The sequence below is a fragment of the Rhinolophus ferrumequinum genome, chromosome 5, assembly GCF_004115265.2.
Source record: "Rhinolophus ferrumequinum isolate MPI-CBG mRhiFer1 chromosome 5, mRhiFer1_v1.p, whole genome shotgun sequence".
NCBI classification, from domain to species: domain Eukaryota; kingdom Metazoa; phylum Chordata; class Mammalia; order Chiroptera; family Rhinolophidae; genus Rhinolophus; species Rhinolophus ferrumequinum.
The window spans coordinates 30,678,256-30,696,432 of NC_046288.1; the positions used below are offsets into that span (position 1 = coordinate 30,678,256).

General features: G+C 36.1%; 1 protein-coding gene across 4 annotated transcripts in view; it reads right to left on the reverse strand.

Moving 5' to 3' along the window:
* RASSF6 (Ras association domain family member 6) overlaps positions 1–6,913 on the reverse strand; it is a 60,259-nt gene extending 53,346 nt beyond the window's left edge. The window contains exon 1 of one of the 4 annotated variants that reach the window (XM_033106204.1): positions 6,718–6,913. Coding sequence is in view for 1 of the 4 variants with exons in the window: in XM_033106200.1 (XP_032962091.1) it covers positions 3,357–3,358 (2 nt within the window). In the remaining 3 variants the exon portion in view is untranslated. Of the gene's footprint in view, positions 1–3,356; positions 3,647–6,717 lie in introns of those variants that run through there. The other 3 variants (XM_033106200.1, XM_033106201.1, XM_033106202.1) reach the window with 3 other exon arrangements.
* Positions 6,914–18,177: the final 11,264 nt, after the last annotated feature.

Here is an 18,177-nt window from a genome sequence, read left to right on the forward strand (position 1 = left end):
CTCCAAGCTCTGACCTGCAAACTTGAAGTAGAGAAGAGAAGATCTATATACAATTATATCATTTTAAGGATGTGAGAAGAAAAAATCTATAATTCTATCCATCATCCAATTCTTATAAAACAGGAAAAGAGTCAAGAAAAGTTTGGTTTCTGGGAAACATCTCACTCCATATTTTTTCTAAGAAATGTGTCTCATTTGCATAGATGGGAATAAAAGTTGAGAGTCGAAGTATCAAAACTATCATATTATGAAATGATAGAGATAGCAGTTAGGAATTGTTTGTTTTGAAATAAATAAAAACGTATTACAGTGCTTGAATTAAAGACAGGACTAAACAGGATGTAGTTCAAACAACCAGACCTCTATGTCAGCATGCCACTTCAGTCAGTTCTAGTGGAATCTAATTTGAAATACCAAGCCATTAACATTCTATTGCATATTTACACCATTCTAATAATGCCATGTGCATTATTCTCCCCAGAATGCCCTCAGGGGAGTGAGAAAAGCAGGAGTAGTAGGAGAAGCAAGCTAGTTTTAAGCCATGTAAGGATTTAACGCATCTTGCCAGAACTTAGTCTGGGAGGGAAATGCTCAGTCTGCTAACAGCATCTTCTGGAATTCTGCTGTGGTACAACTCATGGATTTTCTACTTCATCTAAGTTTCCAAGAAGAGATTCTAAGGTTGACTTCATTGGAATCTTGACTCATTCTTCCTGTTCCTATATGGGCTGCTAAAGAATTGGGACTCTATTCTCCACTTACTAGGCTCTGGGATGATGATAGAGAAGTTGTCCTTCAACCATTTAAGCTACTAAGATAACACTCTCATCACTTAGAAAGGAGACATTTTCATATTCAACTACTGAAAGCAGTAGCATTAGTTTGGCACTTGAGATGATATTATGAAGTGATGAAATCACTATATTTAATAGCTTTGAAAAACATAACATTAATTTTTGCAACAAAGTCTAATTCTCTCTAACTCTAGACTTCAGTGCAAAGAGAGAATATTCAGAAGACGTTCTTTCTCAGAGGTTGTATTTTCAGTTGACCCATACTTGAATATTTTTTAAAATATAAACTTTTATATGAAATCCATGTATCTCTAACAATCCTAAATTCCCAATGAATCTGTACAAGTAAATTGACTGTTAGCATTAGATTTCTATTTCAATTAAATGTATAGGATAGTTCTTATTTTAGGAAGTTAAAACAAATATCAGACATAAATCTTTGAATTACATGTTAAAAGACATGTGATATACATGTTATACTATTTTGAATATAATTGGAAAAGTTAATTTTTTTAATTACCGTTATTTCTCTCTCTCCCTCTCTCTACCAAAACATTTAATAGTTTATTATAAAATGTTATATGCATTAGAAATAGTAGAAAAATATATCTATACTAAAATAGATTTTAGCCAAGAAGATTTACCCCCAGTTATGTGATTAAATAAATTAATCTCAAATTAATCACAGATACGGTTAAGTAGATTTATCTCAAGTGAGGCTACTATGCATTGTTTAGACATATGTCTATTAAGAATTATCAAAATCAAATAACTTGGTTTAGGAAGTTCTAACAATACCTATTTGGCATAAAGATATATTTCCTCTTTTAAAAACTGTTTAGTGAAGACTAGTACTATAATTTATTCTAAATGGATATGATTCTTTTATAAGTTTCCAGCTAAACCACACTAAATGAAATCAGACCCTAGAGGACAACAATAAACTTCATTTTGGTTGGCTTTAGAATTCCATTCACAATTCTCCAGTCAATATCCAACTGGAGAATTTAAGTACATTGGAGAATTTACTCTGCAATTTGAAAAAAAGAATCCATTAAAACAATGATGATTAAGCTAAGATCAACTGCAAATCATTTAAATGTTTTATATTAATAAAAATATAAAATGTCATCAATGGAAATACTTTGTTAGTCACAGCTACCAAGTTTGTCCCTGCCTCAAAATTATCATCATTAATAAAACTAACAGCAATATTAACAAGTGCCCTTTAAATAAAATTTTATAAAATAAGGTCATTTCCCTGTAATTTAAGTTTAAGAGGTGAACACCAATAAAACACAGGTATCATTGTTTTATATTTCTGGACCATCAACACAGACGTAAGTCTACATCACTTCAATACAAACAGTACAAAATGTGCTGCAATATAACAACACGGACTCTACGGTCTAATTTTCTCAAAATTATTCAAAGGCAAGCTGTCTTATAAAACTCAAATGTCATGGGTTCCACAATACGGGATTGTGTGTAACTCTCCTACTATAAAGTTGTGTCCCCTTTTTAGAAATAACAGATTAGTATAAATGGGATTTTTCCAAAGTAAAAGTGATTGAGTAGCAAGTAAGCTTGAATTTGCCGCCATGTACTCAATTTGAAAAGTGGCAAGAAGCCAGAAAAACTTCACTGCCACACAAAGAGGTCATGCTTTGCTCACTTGCCATCTGTTCATGTGTCCTGGACCCACTCTGGAAACAGCTCAACTCTAGTAACTCCAGCTCAGCTCACACTCCCTGATCTGGCCCCTCTGAAGAGCGGCTTATTTCTTAATGCTAATAGGACGAACTGTTTATAGAATACTTGCTAAGTGTTTAATTCCCTTGAAAGTCCTATTGGCAGATCCTGTTAGGATGCTTGTTTTACAGATGACAAACCGAGGCTTGGATCGGTTAAGTAACTTGCTAAGGAACAAAATACTAAGTGGCAAAAGCCAGGATTTGCACCTATGGCTCTCTTGCTTCAGAATTTGTATCCTTACCTCAGGGGATCCCACTTAATTAGTTATGTTTATTCTCTCATTGTGGTGAGGTCTTAAATTATATCAGAAATCCTTTTCAATTTTTTCTGGGGGATGAGAATGTGGAGAATGTCTCTGTCACTTTGTGGAGACAAATGTTTAGCTGAATCCCTTCATGTTTGCTCATTCAATACAATATTGTAACCATAAGAATACTCAGAGAAAGGTGTCAGCAGAACTCTAATATCTAGTAACGTGCAATTCCAGGTAAAGTGCTCATTAAGCTATTTCCCTTGAGGAAAAGGGAGAAGGACCTCAGTGTCCACACTGACCTCCACACCGCCCTTCCCGCCCTCCCTCATTCCCTCCTTTCCCCCTCCCCACATGCGTACCTCAGTCAGGAATAGGTATCCTGAAAAAATCAAGAGGGAAAGTAATGTCTGGGTTTCAGGCTGCTCTGATACATGCACACATTTAACTTGGCTGCCTGTATGGATTCTGCTTTCTAATAACTTGCCCTCAACTTGACCTCAGGGAGTGGGGTAGAGGGGTTCTTTCCCTACCCCCATTTTCCACCTGTTATTCACATTGTGAGCCGGAGGAGCCTTTTCACCTTAGTTGTTGGGCTGAACTTGCTTCACAGTTTGCTGCCCTGTTTGGTCACAGACTGTCGGAAAGTCAGTGCTCACTCACCTGTCACAGCGCAGGTCGGTGCCCAGCGCTGGAGGAGGGGCGCCCCCGGCTTACCTGAGCACCGCTGGGGCTCTGCTGGCACTGCCCCTCCACACTCACGGTCATCAAGCCCAGGAAGCAGTTAACTATTACTCCTTTTCGCCACCGCAGGGAAGTGTCAGAAACCTGAGCCACTCCCTGTGCCTCAGTGCATGTTGGGAGTGTTTACTTTCTTTCCTCGGAGCAGCTGATAGGAACACTCCTTTGCTCCTTGTCACACTTCTTGAGAAGTGAATTGACATTCTGGTTAACGCTTTAACCACTGAACTGGACTAATTCTAATCTCTACTTTCTAGTCTATCCAGACTGTAGAGAAATAGTCTATGAAAGAAATGACACCAATCAGGACTGACTGTCATCATTCACTTGTCTTTCAAATCTTTTCTCTTTGAATTAGAAATTTCATAATTTTCCTTTTTTTTTTTTTTTTTTTTTTTTTTTTTTTTTTTTTTGGCCACCTCCTTTGTCCCCCAGTACCTTTTCACCCAGAGCAGTGCTTGTCACACCTCAGGGCCTCAGGGTGCACCAGAACCCTAATGTAACTTGCTAAACCTGAACACCCTCAGGCCTTTGCACCTATGAGACTCTGATCCAGGAGGTCTGGGGTAGGCTGCTTGCACCTGTGTTTCTTTTCAATAAGCTCCTCAGAAGAATCTGGTAGACATCAGCGTTTAAAAACTATTGTAATAAAGTATAACAGGAAATGAACAACAATTGAGTTGTTATCTACTGGATTGAATTTGGTGATTTTGCTTTTCCTCAGTACCTCCAATTTCAAAAAGAGCCCCCATGTCTAGTTAATTAGACCTATTGTTGTGATCATTTTGCAATATATACGAATATCAAATCATTATGTTGTACACTTGAAGCTAATATGTTATGTCAATTATACCTCAAGTTTTAAAAAAGGGATAAAAACTTTGACACAGCAAAAAAAAAGAAAAAAAAATAGGAGCTCCCTCTTTGAAAACTACTGAAATACCAGAACTTTTTATTTTTATTTAAAATTAAATAAGATCAGTCCAAATAAAAGAGGTAGGCACGAAAGACTTAGAAAGCCTCAGGTGATAGATGCTGTGGAAACACAAAGTGCCATTCTTTACACACAAACACACACACACATACACTTTTTGGTATGATTGGTATTTTACCTGTTTCCTGTGTAAAGCAACTGATAATTTTTTAAAAAGTTAGTTTTCAACTATAAACCTTAGAATCCTCAGAAAAAATTAAATATAATTCCTTCAATGAGTTCAGTTGGCAGAGTTCATTTCTGGTGTCCTGCGTGTTCAAGTGTCAAATTCACAGACTGACCACTACTCAAGATTTGCAGGTTATGTTTGACAGATACAGCAGTTTAAGGGTTCTATATGTTCAAAAAGTCCCCCAATTTATCTAGTTAACTTGTGGTATGTACAGACCAGCAACAATCAGATTTATCATTCTGTGGGCTATTTTAATAAACTGAACAGAATCAAGCAAACAGGTTTATTGGGTCACAATTAAAACTTCTAAAACCTCATATATGAGGACACTGTGACTTGGTATTATTACTTGTCAGTATTAGTTTGATTGTCTTGTTGGCACCACAACCCCCTGCTGGTATGGACTGACCTTTGGATGATGACTAACAAGACCTGCAGTCTCTACAGCTCCTAGGCTCCAGGAGTCTTTGTTCAAATCCATGCTCCACCCCCATTGTCTGCACTCTGTGGGGATCATTTGTTTATTATCCGTATCAGGGCAACCTTGTTTTGCATTTTTTATCTGCAAGCATCCTGGAAACCTTTATTCTGGTTACTGATTTGCAACTACTTTCTTTAGTTAGAGGCTCAGTGACTCCTTTTGTTTTTAAGTACTTACTCTTTTATAAATACGTAATTTTTATTTTGTAATATCAAAAGTACATAATTACACATGTGCAATGTGGAAAATTTGAAAAACACAGACGTGCACAGGAAAAAGATCACCTGCAATTCTATCTCCCAAATTTAGTTACTATAAACAATTTGTCTTTATTGTCATAGTTTCTCTATGGGTATTTCCCAAAATGCTACTACATTTGGCTTATTGTTTTATAACCTGCTTTTTTCACATAAAACATATTATGAACAATTTACCATATGTCAATCATTTTTCTGCAATGTGATTTTAACTAGCTGCACTATATTACACCATATGAATATATCATTATTTGTTTAATCAGTTCACTAGACAATTTATATAACTATAAACAACACTGCAGTAAATGTTTACATACAACTGCACACAATGATAATTATGCCTTTTAGCTATACTTCAAAAAATAAAGTTGCCAGGTTAAAGGGAATGATATTTTTAAAGAATTTCTCTCAAAAAAAAGTGTGAGTTTTATACTGCTAGGTTAACTCTTGGATTTTTATTCTTCTTTTAAACATTTATCAATTTGAAAGGTAGAAAAACACATCCTGTTTTAAATATGTATATTATTGATTACCTGTAAGATTGAAGTCTTTCTTTAGACTTACTCTGTATTTTTGCTTTTTTGTTTATTGTACTCTGTGCTCATCTTTTCTGTATTGATTTATAAGATTTTTTTATATATTAAGGACATCAGCTCTTTGTCATATATGCTCTGACTATATTTCCCAGTATTGTTTGCTTTTTAGTTTTGTTTATGGTACACTTTAGACATAAAACATTTTTTAACTTTAAGTAGTAAATCCATTAATATTTTTCTTTATTGTTTACATCTCAGTGTTAAAATGCTTTTCCACCCTTAAAATATACATACAAGTATTTTTTCCTTCTAACTTATTTAGTTATTTATTTATTAAATTTAGCATTTCAACCCATCTGGGCTTTATGGTGTCAAAAACTGGGATATTTAAATATAACTTAATTTTTAAATTATTACTCTATTAACCAAGTAGCATTTATTAAATAATTATAGATTATAAACTCCATAAGGCAAGTACTATATCTTATTCTCTATTTTATCCCCAAAGCTTAGTACAGTGACTGGCAAGCTCATGGTTGCTCAGGCCAAAAGCTGAATAGTCATTCTTGATTCCTTTCATTTTCTCCTTCCACTCCTGACAAATCCTGATGTATCTTTGTCTATGCGTCTCCATTGCCCCCTGGATTAGGCCAGCATCCCTTCTTGCTCAAATACTGCAGATGACCTCCTAATCGGTCTCTACTTCCACTCTTTTCCCACTACAGTCCATTCCTTACCTGTAGTCAGTGTAGTCTTCTACAAACAAAAATCAGGTCCCAATACCACCTCGAATTTCTTTGGCTGAAAACATTTCTGCTGGTTGCCGCCCCCCAGCCCTCTACCTCTGTGATAAATTCTTAATCTGAACTTCTTCCCATGGCCTCCGAGGCCCACGTGACCTGGCCCTTCCCTAACATCTTCGACCTTACTGCTTCTCTACTCCTGAGTACTGACTCTGTACTTGCTGCCCTGGTTTGAATTTTCTTCCTGGAACAGACCAGACTGGTTCCTGCCTCACTGCCTTTGTACTTGATATTGCCTCTGCTAAGCAAGCTCTGTTCTTGTCACAGTTTTAATTTTTCTGTTTCCCCCCCCCCACCTCAAATGTTACCTCCTTAGAGAGTGCTTCCATGATTGTTCAATCCAAATAAGGCCTCCATTTTTTTCTATCACATTCCCCTATTTTGTTGTACTAATGGCAATCATCACTATCTGAATGTATTTTACTGTTTTGTTTATTATTGAATGCTCTACCATTTTGAGTGAACTGTTTATTTTATGCCTCCTCTCCTTAAAAACATAAGCTCTAATAGAAGAGGAACCTTGACTTCGAGGTTCCCCCACTCTGTCCTCAGTGCCTAGAATAATGCCAGGCCCAGGTGAGAGGCTTAAGAAACATTGGTTCAGAACAAATAATGGTGGCTTAATAAATATGTGTTGAGTAAATAAATATAGATCATACTTTTTTCCTGATTAGAGAAACCACTATTATAAGTACTAAGTACAAATTGTTCACAATTATTCTAACCTTGTAATGCCATAGATAACTGTTCACTGTATTAATAACTATTTAGTTTATATTTAGTATTTGCACCATTCACCATTATCATTGGCAATTTATCCTAGGCCAGCAGGCTAATTCATATCAGTAAATGATAATTTCAGGACCAGGGGAGAAAGACTCCTAAAAACAGATATTTTTCTTGTTTAATGACTTCTTTCAGGGCACTGAAATAAGTGTTGGGTTGACTACAGCCCTGATTTTTTCCTGCCTTTCTATATCTTTTGGAAGGATTTTCCTAAATGATTCTGAGCTTGGCCATGTGATTTGCTTTGTTCAATGGGTCAATACCAAGTGATATAAGCAGAGGCTTGAAAATCAATTGTTCAGTGGGGCTTACACTCTTGTTGCCCTTAAAGCCCTGAACTACTTATGAACAAGCCTGGGCTAGCCTGCGGGATTATGAGACCCTTGGCCCAGTTGTCCCATTACCCCAGGTGACAGCCTAAAAGCAGGGCCACTAAGCTACCCTTCAGTTGACTGAAGACCCATAAATGAGTCTAGTTGAGAACAGGAGAACTGCCCAGCTGAGCCCAGCTCAAAGGGCCAACACAGAAAACTCTGAGTTGCTTCAATGGTTGTTGTGTTAAGCCACTAAATGCTAACGTGGTATGTTTTAGAGTACAGGCTAACTGACACATCTGGTGTGTTTTTCACACACGTGCGAGCATGCACACACATGAATGTGCATACCTACCAATGTATTGTTAATTGGAAATCAAGAGATACACTTGTGTCACAATATGCTCCTACCACAATTCTGTTGCAGGGATGCAATGACCCATAGAAATGGAACAGAAAAGCAGGAGAAAAAAGAAAAAAGGAAAGATGATGTGAGTTATCTTGATATTAGGTCATTTCCATAGACCATTAAATCACTGCTGAAAAATGTATAGAGATGATTATAACTTGAAGAAAATACAAGGAGAACAAGAAATCATCTAATCCTAACCCTAGGTGACCCAGTTGCCATGGGCCACTTATATCAATTTGTTTCATGGCCTAATACCCCATTTTATATCTGAGGCTGTAGTGGAGACTAGGCTATGCATTAAGTGAAGTGGAAAGGAAGCGGCATAGATCCCAGCATTGAGGAGACTCTCAATAAAAATCTAACTAGAAATTACCTTAATAAGAAAGCATTCATAATGAGGCAACATGGTAAATTACTTTTTCAATATGCAAAGTATAGAATAAATATAATTTACAATTGGGAATTTTGTCATAGAGATCTTAATAAATTACAGTAATTATAGCATTGATTCTCTGGGGAAAATTCCAGCATTTGTCTTGAGCTTGTAGAATAAACTGTCATTTCCTGTTTAAAATTAAGGAACATGCAATTACTTTCCTGTAAAAACAAAACTTTAGAATTTTATTTAAAAAAAACCCACAAATTATTTGTTGAGAAAAATGATAAGGGAAGAGAAATTCCCCTTTAAAATTCCCCCAAAACTTTAATTAAAGCCATGCTGTTACTGATGGACATACAGGTTATTTAAAAACTTTTAGGTAGTTCACACATTTTTAAAAAGCCTCACCCTTCTGTAGTGATTGTATGTTCTTGTAGTTATATTGATTTTTAAATCAGGCTATGATTTGTCCTAATGGTGAGGATAATTGCCACACAACTACTTTTACACTTGAATAATGAAAAATAGTTATATTAATTGAGAAGCAATCAAAATAATTTCCATTTCTACTGCATTTTTTCACCCCCAGAGGCAGCTTCTTATCTTCAATATACATTGTTTTTTGTTAGTGTAATGGCCAGTGGGAAGAATTCAGCTTAGTCACTGTAAAATTACTGGAATGTGTCAGCAATCTGGCTGGGACATCTGTCATTCCATTGATCGCCAGGGTTGATTCGGCTGATCTGGTTGGCTGGGCTGTGTCCCTTCCTCCCTCACCGACTCCGTGTCCATCCCTCCCAAAGCTGCATGATCCTCTAGGTCCAAGAGGATGACCTTGTGTGATACAGGAGGACCATTCTTCGGTCAAGGGTGTAGGAGTAGCTGCGCTCCTCTGCTTAAACCCCCAAACAAGTTCTCAAGGTCCATCTGTAGGAGAACGTAAGGTAGTCATGCTTCCAAGACTTCAGACACATTGAAATAAGGTGCTGAAGGGGAAGTCTGCCTTCTTTTAGGAAAAAAAGGGGAAAAAAAGAAAAATTTCTATGTGCCAGGCAGGTGCAGAGATGATCACAGAAAGACAAATAAGACAATCTGTGCCCTCCAGGAGCCAACAATCTGGAACATCAAAATGTATTCCATTCGTCTTTTCTGTCACAGGAGAGAAGAGATTTATTTATTTATTTATTTATTTATTTATTTATTTATTTATTTATTAAATTTTATTGGGGTGACAATTGTTAGTAAAGTTATATAAATTTGAGGTATACAATTCTGTATTACATCATCTATAAATCACATTGTGTGTTCACCACCCAGAGTCAGTTCTCTTTCCATCACCACATATTTGATCTCCTTTACCCTCGTCTACCACCCCCCTACCCTCTGGAAACCACTATTGCCTGTGTCTATGAGCTTTTGTTTCTCATTTGTTTGTCTTGTTCTTTTGTTGTTTTTGGTCGATATACCACATATCAGTGAAAACACATGGTTCTCTACTTTTTCTGTCTGACTTATTTCGCTTAGCATTATACTCTCAAGATCCATCCATATTGTCACAAATGCTCCTATTTCATCTTTTCTTACCGCCAAATAGTTTTCCATTGTCTATATATACCACAACTTCTTTATCCATTCATCTATCGAAGGACATTTTGGTTGTTTCCATGTCTTGGCCACCATAAATAAAGCTGCAATGAACATTGGAGCACACTTGTCTTTATGGATGTTTTCAGAACTTTTGGGTAGATACCCAGGAGAGGGATTGCTGGGTCATATGGTAATTCTATTCTTTGAGGAAACTCCACACTGCCTTCCATAACGGCTGCACCAGTCTGCATTCCCACCAACAGTGTATGAGGGTTCCTTTTTCTCCACAGCCTCTCCAACACGTGTTACTATTTGTCTTGTTGATGATAGCCATTCTAACTGGGGTGAGGTGATATCTCATTGTTGTTTTTATTTGCATTTCTCTGATGATTAGTGATGCTGAGCATTTCTTTATATGTCTATTTGCCATTTGTATGTCCTTTTGGAGAATGTCTCTTCAGGTCCTCTGCCCATTTTTCAATTGGGTTGTTTGTTTCTTTTGTTGTTGAGTTGTATATTTGGGATATTAGTCCCTTATCTGAGGCGCTGTTTGCAAAAATCTTCTCCCATTCAGTTGGTTGCCTCTTTATTTTGTTGATGGTTTCTTTTGCTGTGCAGAAGCTTTTAAGTTTGGTAGAGTCCCGTTCATTTATTTCAGCTTTTGCTTCCCTTGCCTTTGGAGTCAAATTCATAAAATGCTTTTTGAACCCAACGTCCATAAGTTTAGTATCTATGTTTTCTTCTATGCAGTTTTTTGTTTCAGGCCTTGCGCTTAAGTCTTTGATTCATTTTGAATTAATTTTGGTACATGGTGACAGATAGCAGTCCAGCTTCATTCTTTTGCATGTGGCTTTCCAATTCAACCAGCACCATTTATTGAAGAAGCTGTCTTTTCTCCATTGTATGTTTTTTGCTTCTTTGTCAAAAATTATCTGTCCATATTTATGTGGTTTTATTTCTGGGTTCTCAATTCTATTCCACTGTTTTTCTGCCAATACCATGCTGTTTTGATTATTGTAGCCCTGTAGTACAAGCTAAAATCAGGGAGTGTGATACCTCCAGCATTTTTCTTTTTTCTTAGGATTGCTTTTGCTATTTGGGTCTTTTGTGGTTCCAACAAATCTGATGATTTTTTTGTTCTATTTCTTTAAAAAATGCCATTGGGATTTTGATGGGGATTGCATTAACGCTGCATATTACTTTGGGTAATACGGTCATTTTAACTATGTTGATTCTTCCAACCCATGAGCACGGAATGTTTTTCCATTTCTTTGTGTCTTCTTCAATTTCTTTTAAAAATGTCTGATAGTTTTCAGCATGTAGGTCTTTCACATCCTTGGTTAAGTTTATTACTAGGTATTTTATTTTTTTTTGTTGCAATTGCAAAAGCAATTGTTTTTTTTATTTCTTTTCTGAGATTTCACTGTTAGTATATAGGAATGCAATGGACTTTTGTACATTGATTTTCTAGCTGGCAACTTTACTATACTCGTTGATTGTTTTTAATGGCTTTTTGGTGGTCTTTAGGGTTTTCTATATACGTGTCATCTGCAAAGAGTGACAATTTAACTTTTTCATTCCCAATTTGGATGCCTTTTATTTCTTCCTCTTGCCTGATTGCTCTGGCTAGGACTTCCAACACTGTGTTGAAAAGCAGAGGTAATAGGGGACAGCTCTGTCGTGTTCCTGAACGTAGAAAAAGGGCTTCAGTTTTTCACCATTAGTTATGATATTAGCTAAGGGTTTGTCATATATGGCCTTTATTATGTTAAGGTATTTTCCTTCTATACCTATTTTATTGAGGGTTTTAATCATAAATGGATGTTTTATCTTGCCAAATGCTTTTTCTGCATCATTTGATATAATCATATGATTTTTGTCCTTTATTTTGTTTATGTGACATATCACAGTGATGGATTTGCATGTGTTGAACCATCCTTGTGCCCCTGGGATAAAGTCCACTTGGTCGTGATGAATAATCTTTTGAATGCATTGTTGCATTCGATTTGCTAGAATTTTGTTTAGGATTTTTGCATCTGTATTCATCAGAGATATTGGTCTGTAGTTTTCTTTTTTTGTGTTACCCTTACCAGGTCTTGGTATTAGGGTAATTTTGGCCTCATATAATGAGTTAGGGAGTATGTCTCTTCTTCAATTTTTTGTAAGAGTTTGAGTAGGGCAGGTATTAGATCCTCTTTGAAAGTTTGGTAGAATTCACTAGTAAAACCATCTGGTCCCGGACTTTTGCTTTTGGGAAGGTTTTGGATGACTGATTCAATTTCCTTACTGGTGATTGGTCTATTTAGATTTTCCAATTCTTCATGATTCAGCCTAGGAAGGCTGACTATATGTTTCTAAGAACTTGTCCATTTCTTCTAGGTTTGAATTTGGTGGCATATAGTCCTTCATACTATTCTTGGAGGATCCTTTGTATTTCTGTGGCATCTGTGATAACTTCCCTTTTTTCATTTCTGATTTTGTTTATAAGTGTCTTTTCTCATTTTATCTTAGTGTGTCTAGCCAAGGGTTTGTCGATTTTGTTAATCTTTTCAAAGAACCAGCTGTTTTTCACATTAATTTTTTCTGTTGTCTTTTTGTTCTCTATTTCATTTAGTCCTGCTCTGATTTTTATTATTTCTTTTCCTCTGCAGACCTTGGGTTTCATTTGTTCTTCTTTTTCTAGTTCTTTAAGGTGTAACATGAGGTTATTTATTTGGGATTTTGTTTGTTCCTTAAGATAGGCCTGTAATGATATAAATTTCCCTCTTAAAACTGCTTTCGCTGCATCCCCAAAATTTTGGTAGGATGTATTTTCATTCTCATTTGTTTCTATTGCCTTTTGAGCTCTCCTCCTATTTCTTCTTTGACTCAGTAATTCTTTAAAAGTATGTTGTTTAATCTCTATGTATTTGTGGTTTTTCCTGCTTTCCTTTTGCAGTTGATACCCAATTTCAAAGCCTTGTGATCAGAGAATATGCTTGATATGATTTCAATCTTCTTAAATTTGCTGAGGCTAGTTTTATGTCCCAATATATGGTCTATCCTTGAGAAGTTCCATGTACACTAGAAAAAAATATATAGTCTGATGTTTTAGGATGAAGTGTTCCATAAATGTCAATTATGTCCATTTCATCTAATGTGTCATTTAGGGCTGCTATTTCGTTATTTATTTTCTGTTTGGATGATCTATCCATAGCTGTCAATGATGTATGTAGGTCCCCTAGTATAATTGTGTTTTGGTTAATTTCCCCCTTTAGTTCTGTTAGTAGTTGCTTGGTATATTTAGGTGCTTCCTGATTGGGGGCATAAATATTGATGACTATTATGTCTTCTTGTTGTATAGTCCCCTTTACCATTATGAAATGTCCATCTTTGTCTCTTGTTACCTTTTTCACCCTGAAGTCTGTTTCATCTGATATCAGTATGACTATACCTGATTTTCTCTGGATTCCATTTGCTTGGCGTGCCAATTTCCACCCTTTCACTTTGAGTCTATGCTTGTCCTTGTAGCTGCGATGTGTCTCTTGGAGACAGCATATGGTTGGGTTTAGTTTTTTGATCCAATCTGCTACTTTGTGCCTTTTTATTGGTGAGTTCAGTCCATTTACATTTAGGGTGATTATTGATATGTGAACATTTCCTATCATTCTATCTTTAGTTTTCTGGTAAGACTGTGTCTCCATTGTTTCTTTGCCTTTTGTTGTCTATTATTTCTGTGTGGTGGTATTCTATGATGTTTCTTCTTTTGTTACAGTACATATTTCAATTCTGGATTTTTTTTTTGAGTGGTTACCATTACGTTTACGTAAAAGAAAGTTTGATATTTAGAGTATTCCATTTTCTTCAACATGCTTACTTTCTCCATTCCCATATTCCGGTTCAGGCCTTTACTCTTCCCCCTTTTATATTTTGGTTGTCACAGATTATCTCTATTTATACTGGTCTAATAGCTTCCTTCAGTATTTCTATAGTGCAGGTCTTGTGTTAGAAAATTCCCTCAGCTTCTGTATGTCTGGAAAGGTCTTTATTCCTCCTTCATATCTAAAGGATATCTTTGCTGGATATATTATTCATGACTCTTAATTTCTCTCTTTAAATAGTTTGAATATTTGGTTCCACTCCCTCCTGTCTTGTAAAATTTCTGCTGAAAAATCTGACAGTATTCTAATGGGCTTTACTTTGTAGGTTACCATCTTCTTTTCCATGGCTGCCTTGAGGATTCTTTCTTTGTCTTTGATTTTTGATAGCTTCAATACAATGGGGTTGAGGTAATTAGATGTTCTATTTGCTTCTTAGATTCAAGGATCCAGTTCTTTCCATAAGTTTGGGAAGTTCTCATCGACTATTTGTTTGAACATATTCTCTGTGCCCTGACAGAAGAGACTTAAAAGCACACATACATTCAAAATTCAATGACAGAAAGAAACACAGGGCCTAATGATGTTTTGATAAATTTTAAGATGTAGGAAGGGATATTTTGTTGTTGTTAACAAATGTATCCTTTAGATGAGTGGCGAATAATTTAAATAAATGAAATGAACACTAATCATTCTCCCATCTTAATTATTGCTACTTTTTAAAACTGGTAATTGTTTACAAAACATAAAGAAATTCAATGGAATATGACAGTGATTGCTGTTTTTCTAAATATGATATTTCGCCAATTTGATTTGTATTCCATTCTGTTTCTTCATTCCTTCTCCCTCAAGGCACACACTTCTTAATATCATATGAGACATCTCTTCAAGTTTTGGGAAAGAATGAATAAGATAGTAGTAGTAGTAGTAGTAGTAGTAATATATTGTATGAAAATTTTAATTTCAAGTGATCACAGCTTGTAGCAATTAAGGCCAAGTGTACTTAAACCTCAAGTTCAACATTTGAATGGTATGGAAAGTGAAGTTGTCACCTGGACATTCTTTAGGGACGTATTGTAATAGTGGCCATATTTCTAAACAAAAACAACTGGAATAGTTTGTCTGGTTCCTAGACAGAATACACGAAATTAGGAATTAGCTAGGAAATCACAGACATATGAATGTTAAACAATTCTCATTAATGCAGACTATAACGGTGGGTGGGTTCTGTATTTGTCCCTTCATGTTTGCCCTATTGCTAAAGGACCACATTATTGACAGCTCCCCTCATCTCACATTTATTCAAACCACCCTGCTTCTTATAGCACACACTGGGCACTTGGATCAGTCGTTGTGCTTGAGGGTAACAAAGTGTTGACTTTATTTATTTTTCATTTAAAAGGTCTAATACGTACTGGCAGGCTTAAAAAAACGTTATGAACTATTGACTATTATTTTTCTTAGTTGGATCCACAATTGCTTTTTGTCCTACCTTTAATAACAAATTTAAAAATAACAAAATGAGAATAATATTCTATGCATAGTTGTAAATGGGTTAGTGTTTGTAAAGTACTTGACATAAAGGAGGCCCTTTTTATTTTTTTTTCTCAGAGGTAATATAGATTAGTTTCTCAGGAATTTTCCAGGTGACTATTTAGTTAGGTGCTCTTAGTTTTCTTTATGGAGAAGCAAACAGAGAGAGAAATAAGAGGGGAAGAGAAAGTTTGATTGAGACAATGACAGGTGAGTGTAGCTTGATCTACCCTTACTGTATTCATAAGTTTCAAGCGGTCCCTGCCATTGGAGATGACTGGCTTTATTATTTCTTTTAGGTTGAGTTCAAATGTTCTAGCCATTTTGCAGTGTGGAAGAAAGAACACAGAGACCTTGGGATCAGATGTAATTAGAATTCTGGTTCTGCTCCATACTGAATGGGGGACTTTGGGCAGTTAACCTCTCGGAGACTTTGATAGAGACCTCAGACGGGAGTCATGTTATGTAAGAAGATGTAAGCAAAGTGCTATGTACCTTGCACATAACAGTTGCTCAATAAATAGCAGTTGTTATTCTGTTTACTGAGGTGTGAGCAGGAAAGAGCAAAGATCTCAAATGTGACAAAATGGTGCTTCCAAGACTGATATTCTGAGTTATAACTGAGGAATGGAACTTTAAAAAGAAAACAAAAAACGAAAAAAAACAAAGGGAGACTGAACAATAAAATATTCAGAAAAAAATTTTGAAATTTTTGTATTTCCATTGTGACTCAAGTATCCGTTTTAATCCTTTCCAAAAGCATAAAAATACATACCTATTTCTATATCTGTATCTGTAGCTATATCATCTGTGTCTCTCTGTCTAAGTGACAAACTGAAATTAAATCTGAGATGGTGAAAGTAGAAAGAGTTATACAAACCAAAGTCACAGATTTCTAGGTAGACAGATGGAGAGATAACTGTGAGAGAAGACAGGTAGATAAAACAGGGTGTCTGTCTCCATGAATTCCAAATTTGAAAGGCTCTGCAATGTTATTCAACCCAAGGCTTATGTTTTGCAACTGTGGTTGTGCTGTCATCTGCCAGGCTCCATTTCCTTGACATCTCCTTATAGTTTCATAAGTTAAGGTTGATTTATTTACCTAAAATGTCATGAATATGTTGGAGGTAGCAGAATACCAGAGATAGTTTAGGCTTTGGAGCCAAAGAGAACTTGTTCAGATTTGTAGCTCTGCCAATTTGGGCAGATTAATTAATGCAACCTACATAATTAAATTCCTACCTTGTCCTTGGTATTGCACTAATTTCTGATCATATGATAGTGAGCAAAGACATTGATGGATAATCCCTGCTCTCATGGACCTCACAATATCAAGTGGGAGAGAGACATTATTTAAAAATACCACTAATGAATGTATAATTACACTCTTATATGAGTTCTAAACTGTATTATAATTTAAGGAGGATTGGGGGAAGAGCATTATTGTCAGAAAGAAGAGCATGGGGAAAAAGATGGCAGAAAGGAGCAGGGGAAACAAAAAGACTGAGAAAAATCCAGTGTAAATAGGGTGAAGGTAGCCAAAGGAGAATGCGGAAGCCTCAATGTCCTTGTATGTAAACTGGAGGTGTTATCTTGTAGGGCTATCTTATGGGTTAGTGAGAGCATATGATACTGCCCAACCAATAGTGGCTACTCATTAAATGGTGGCTGCAATCCTCATTACATAATTTTGGGAGAGATGAAGACATTTCTTGAATTACATAATATTAAATCAATGTTGTCTTTAACATTCTCATTGTGCCACTTTTTATGACTGACAAATACTGTTCCTTCAATGCCTAGCAAACCTGTATTTTAGGGCAAAAGTGGGGGTTTTCTTTTGGTCTTGGGCTATGCAGATGCTTGTCAATAAGAAAAAGAATGTCAGAAAATCACGGTTGAAAGGAAGGAGTGAATAAGTAGAAAAGCTCAATGTTCTAAATCTTTTTTATTCCCCCCCAGACATGTCCTGAAATGTGACATTCCATTCCCCTAATCTTTCATTTTTCATTCTGCAGGCAAAGGTTCCAAACTCCCAACATGTTCCTGCAAGCAAAGGTCTGAACAAGGAAGCTGCTGTAGAAAAATCTCTTTAGGTAGGATCAGATGTGCAGATTTAGGTACTCTGCTCATCCAGTACTTTTCAAATGGACCCCAGGGAGAAAGGCCCTGGAGCACAGGGACTGTAGCACTAATAGCCTCAATCGAAATCGTCTCTGCTTCTGACTTCTCTGTGTCTAAGTTTCCCCATGTATAGAACAGGGATAATGATGAAAATAGTAATATCTACCTCATAGGGTTGCTGTGAAGACGAAATGAGTAAACACAGTGAATGTGCAAAACCTTTAGAACAGTTCCTGGCACAGAGCAAGCATGTGTGTTAGCTATTATTTTAAATCCTGAAGTAGTTGCCAGTTTTGCCCCATCCTCCTTTCCAACATGCAGACATGCGCATCCATATACATACATAAACAGACACGTATGCAAGGTTTTTATGATATTGATGTCAAGATAGATATAATCCTC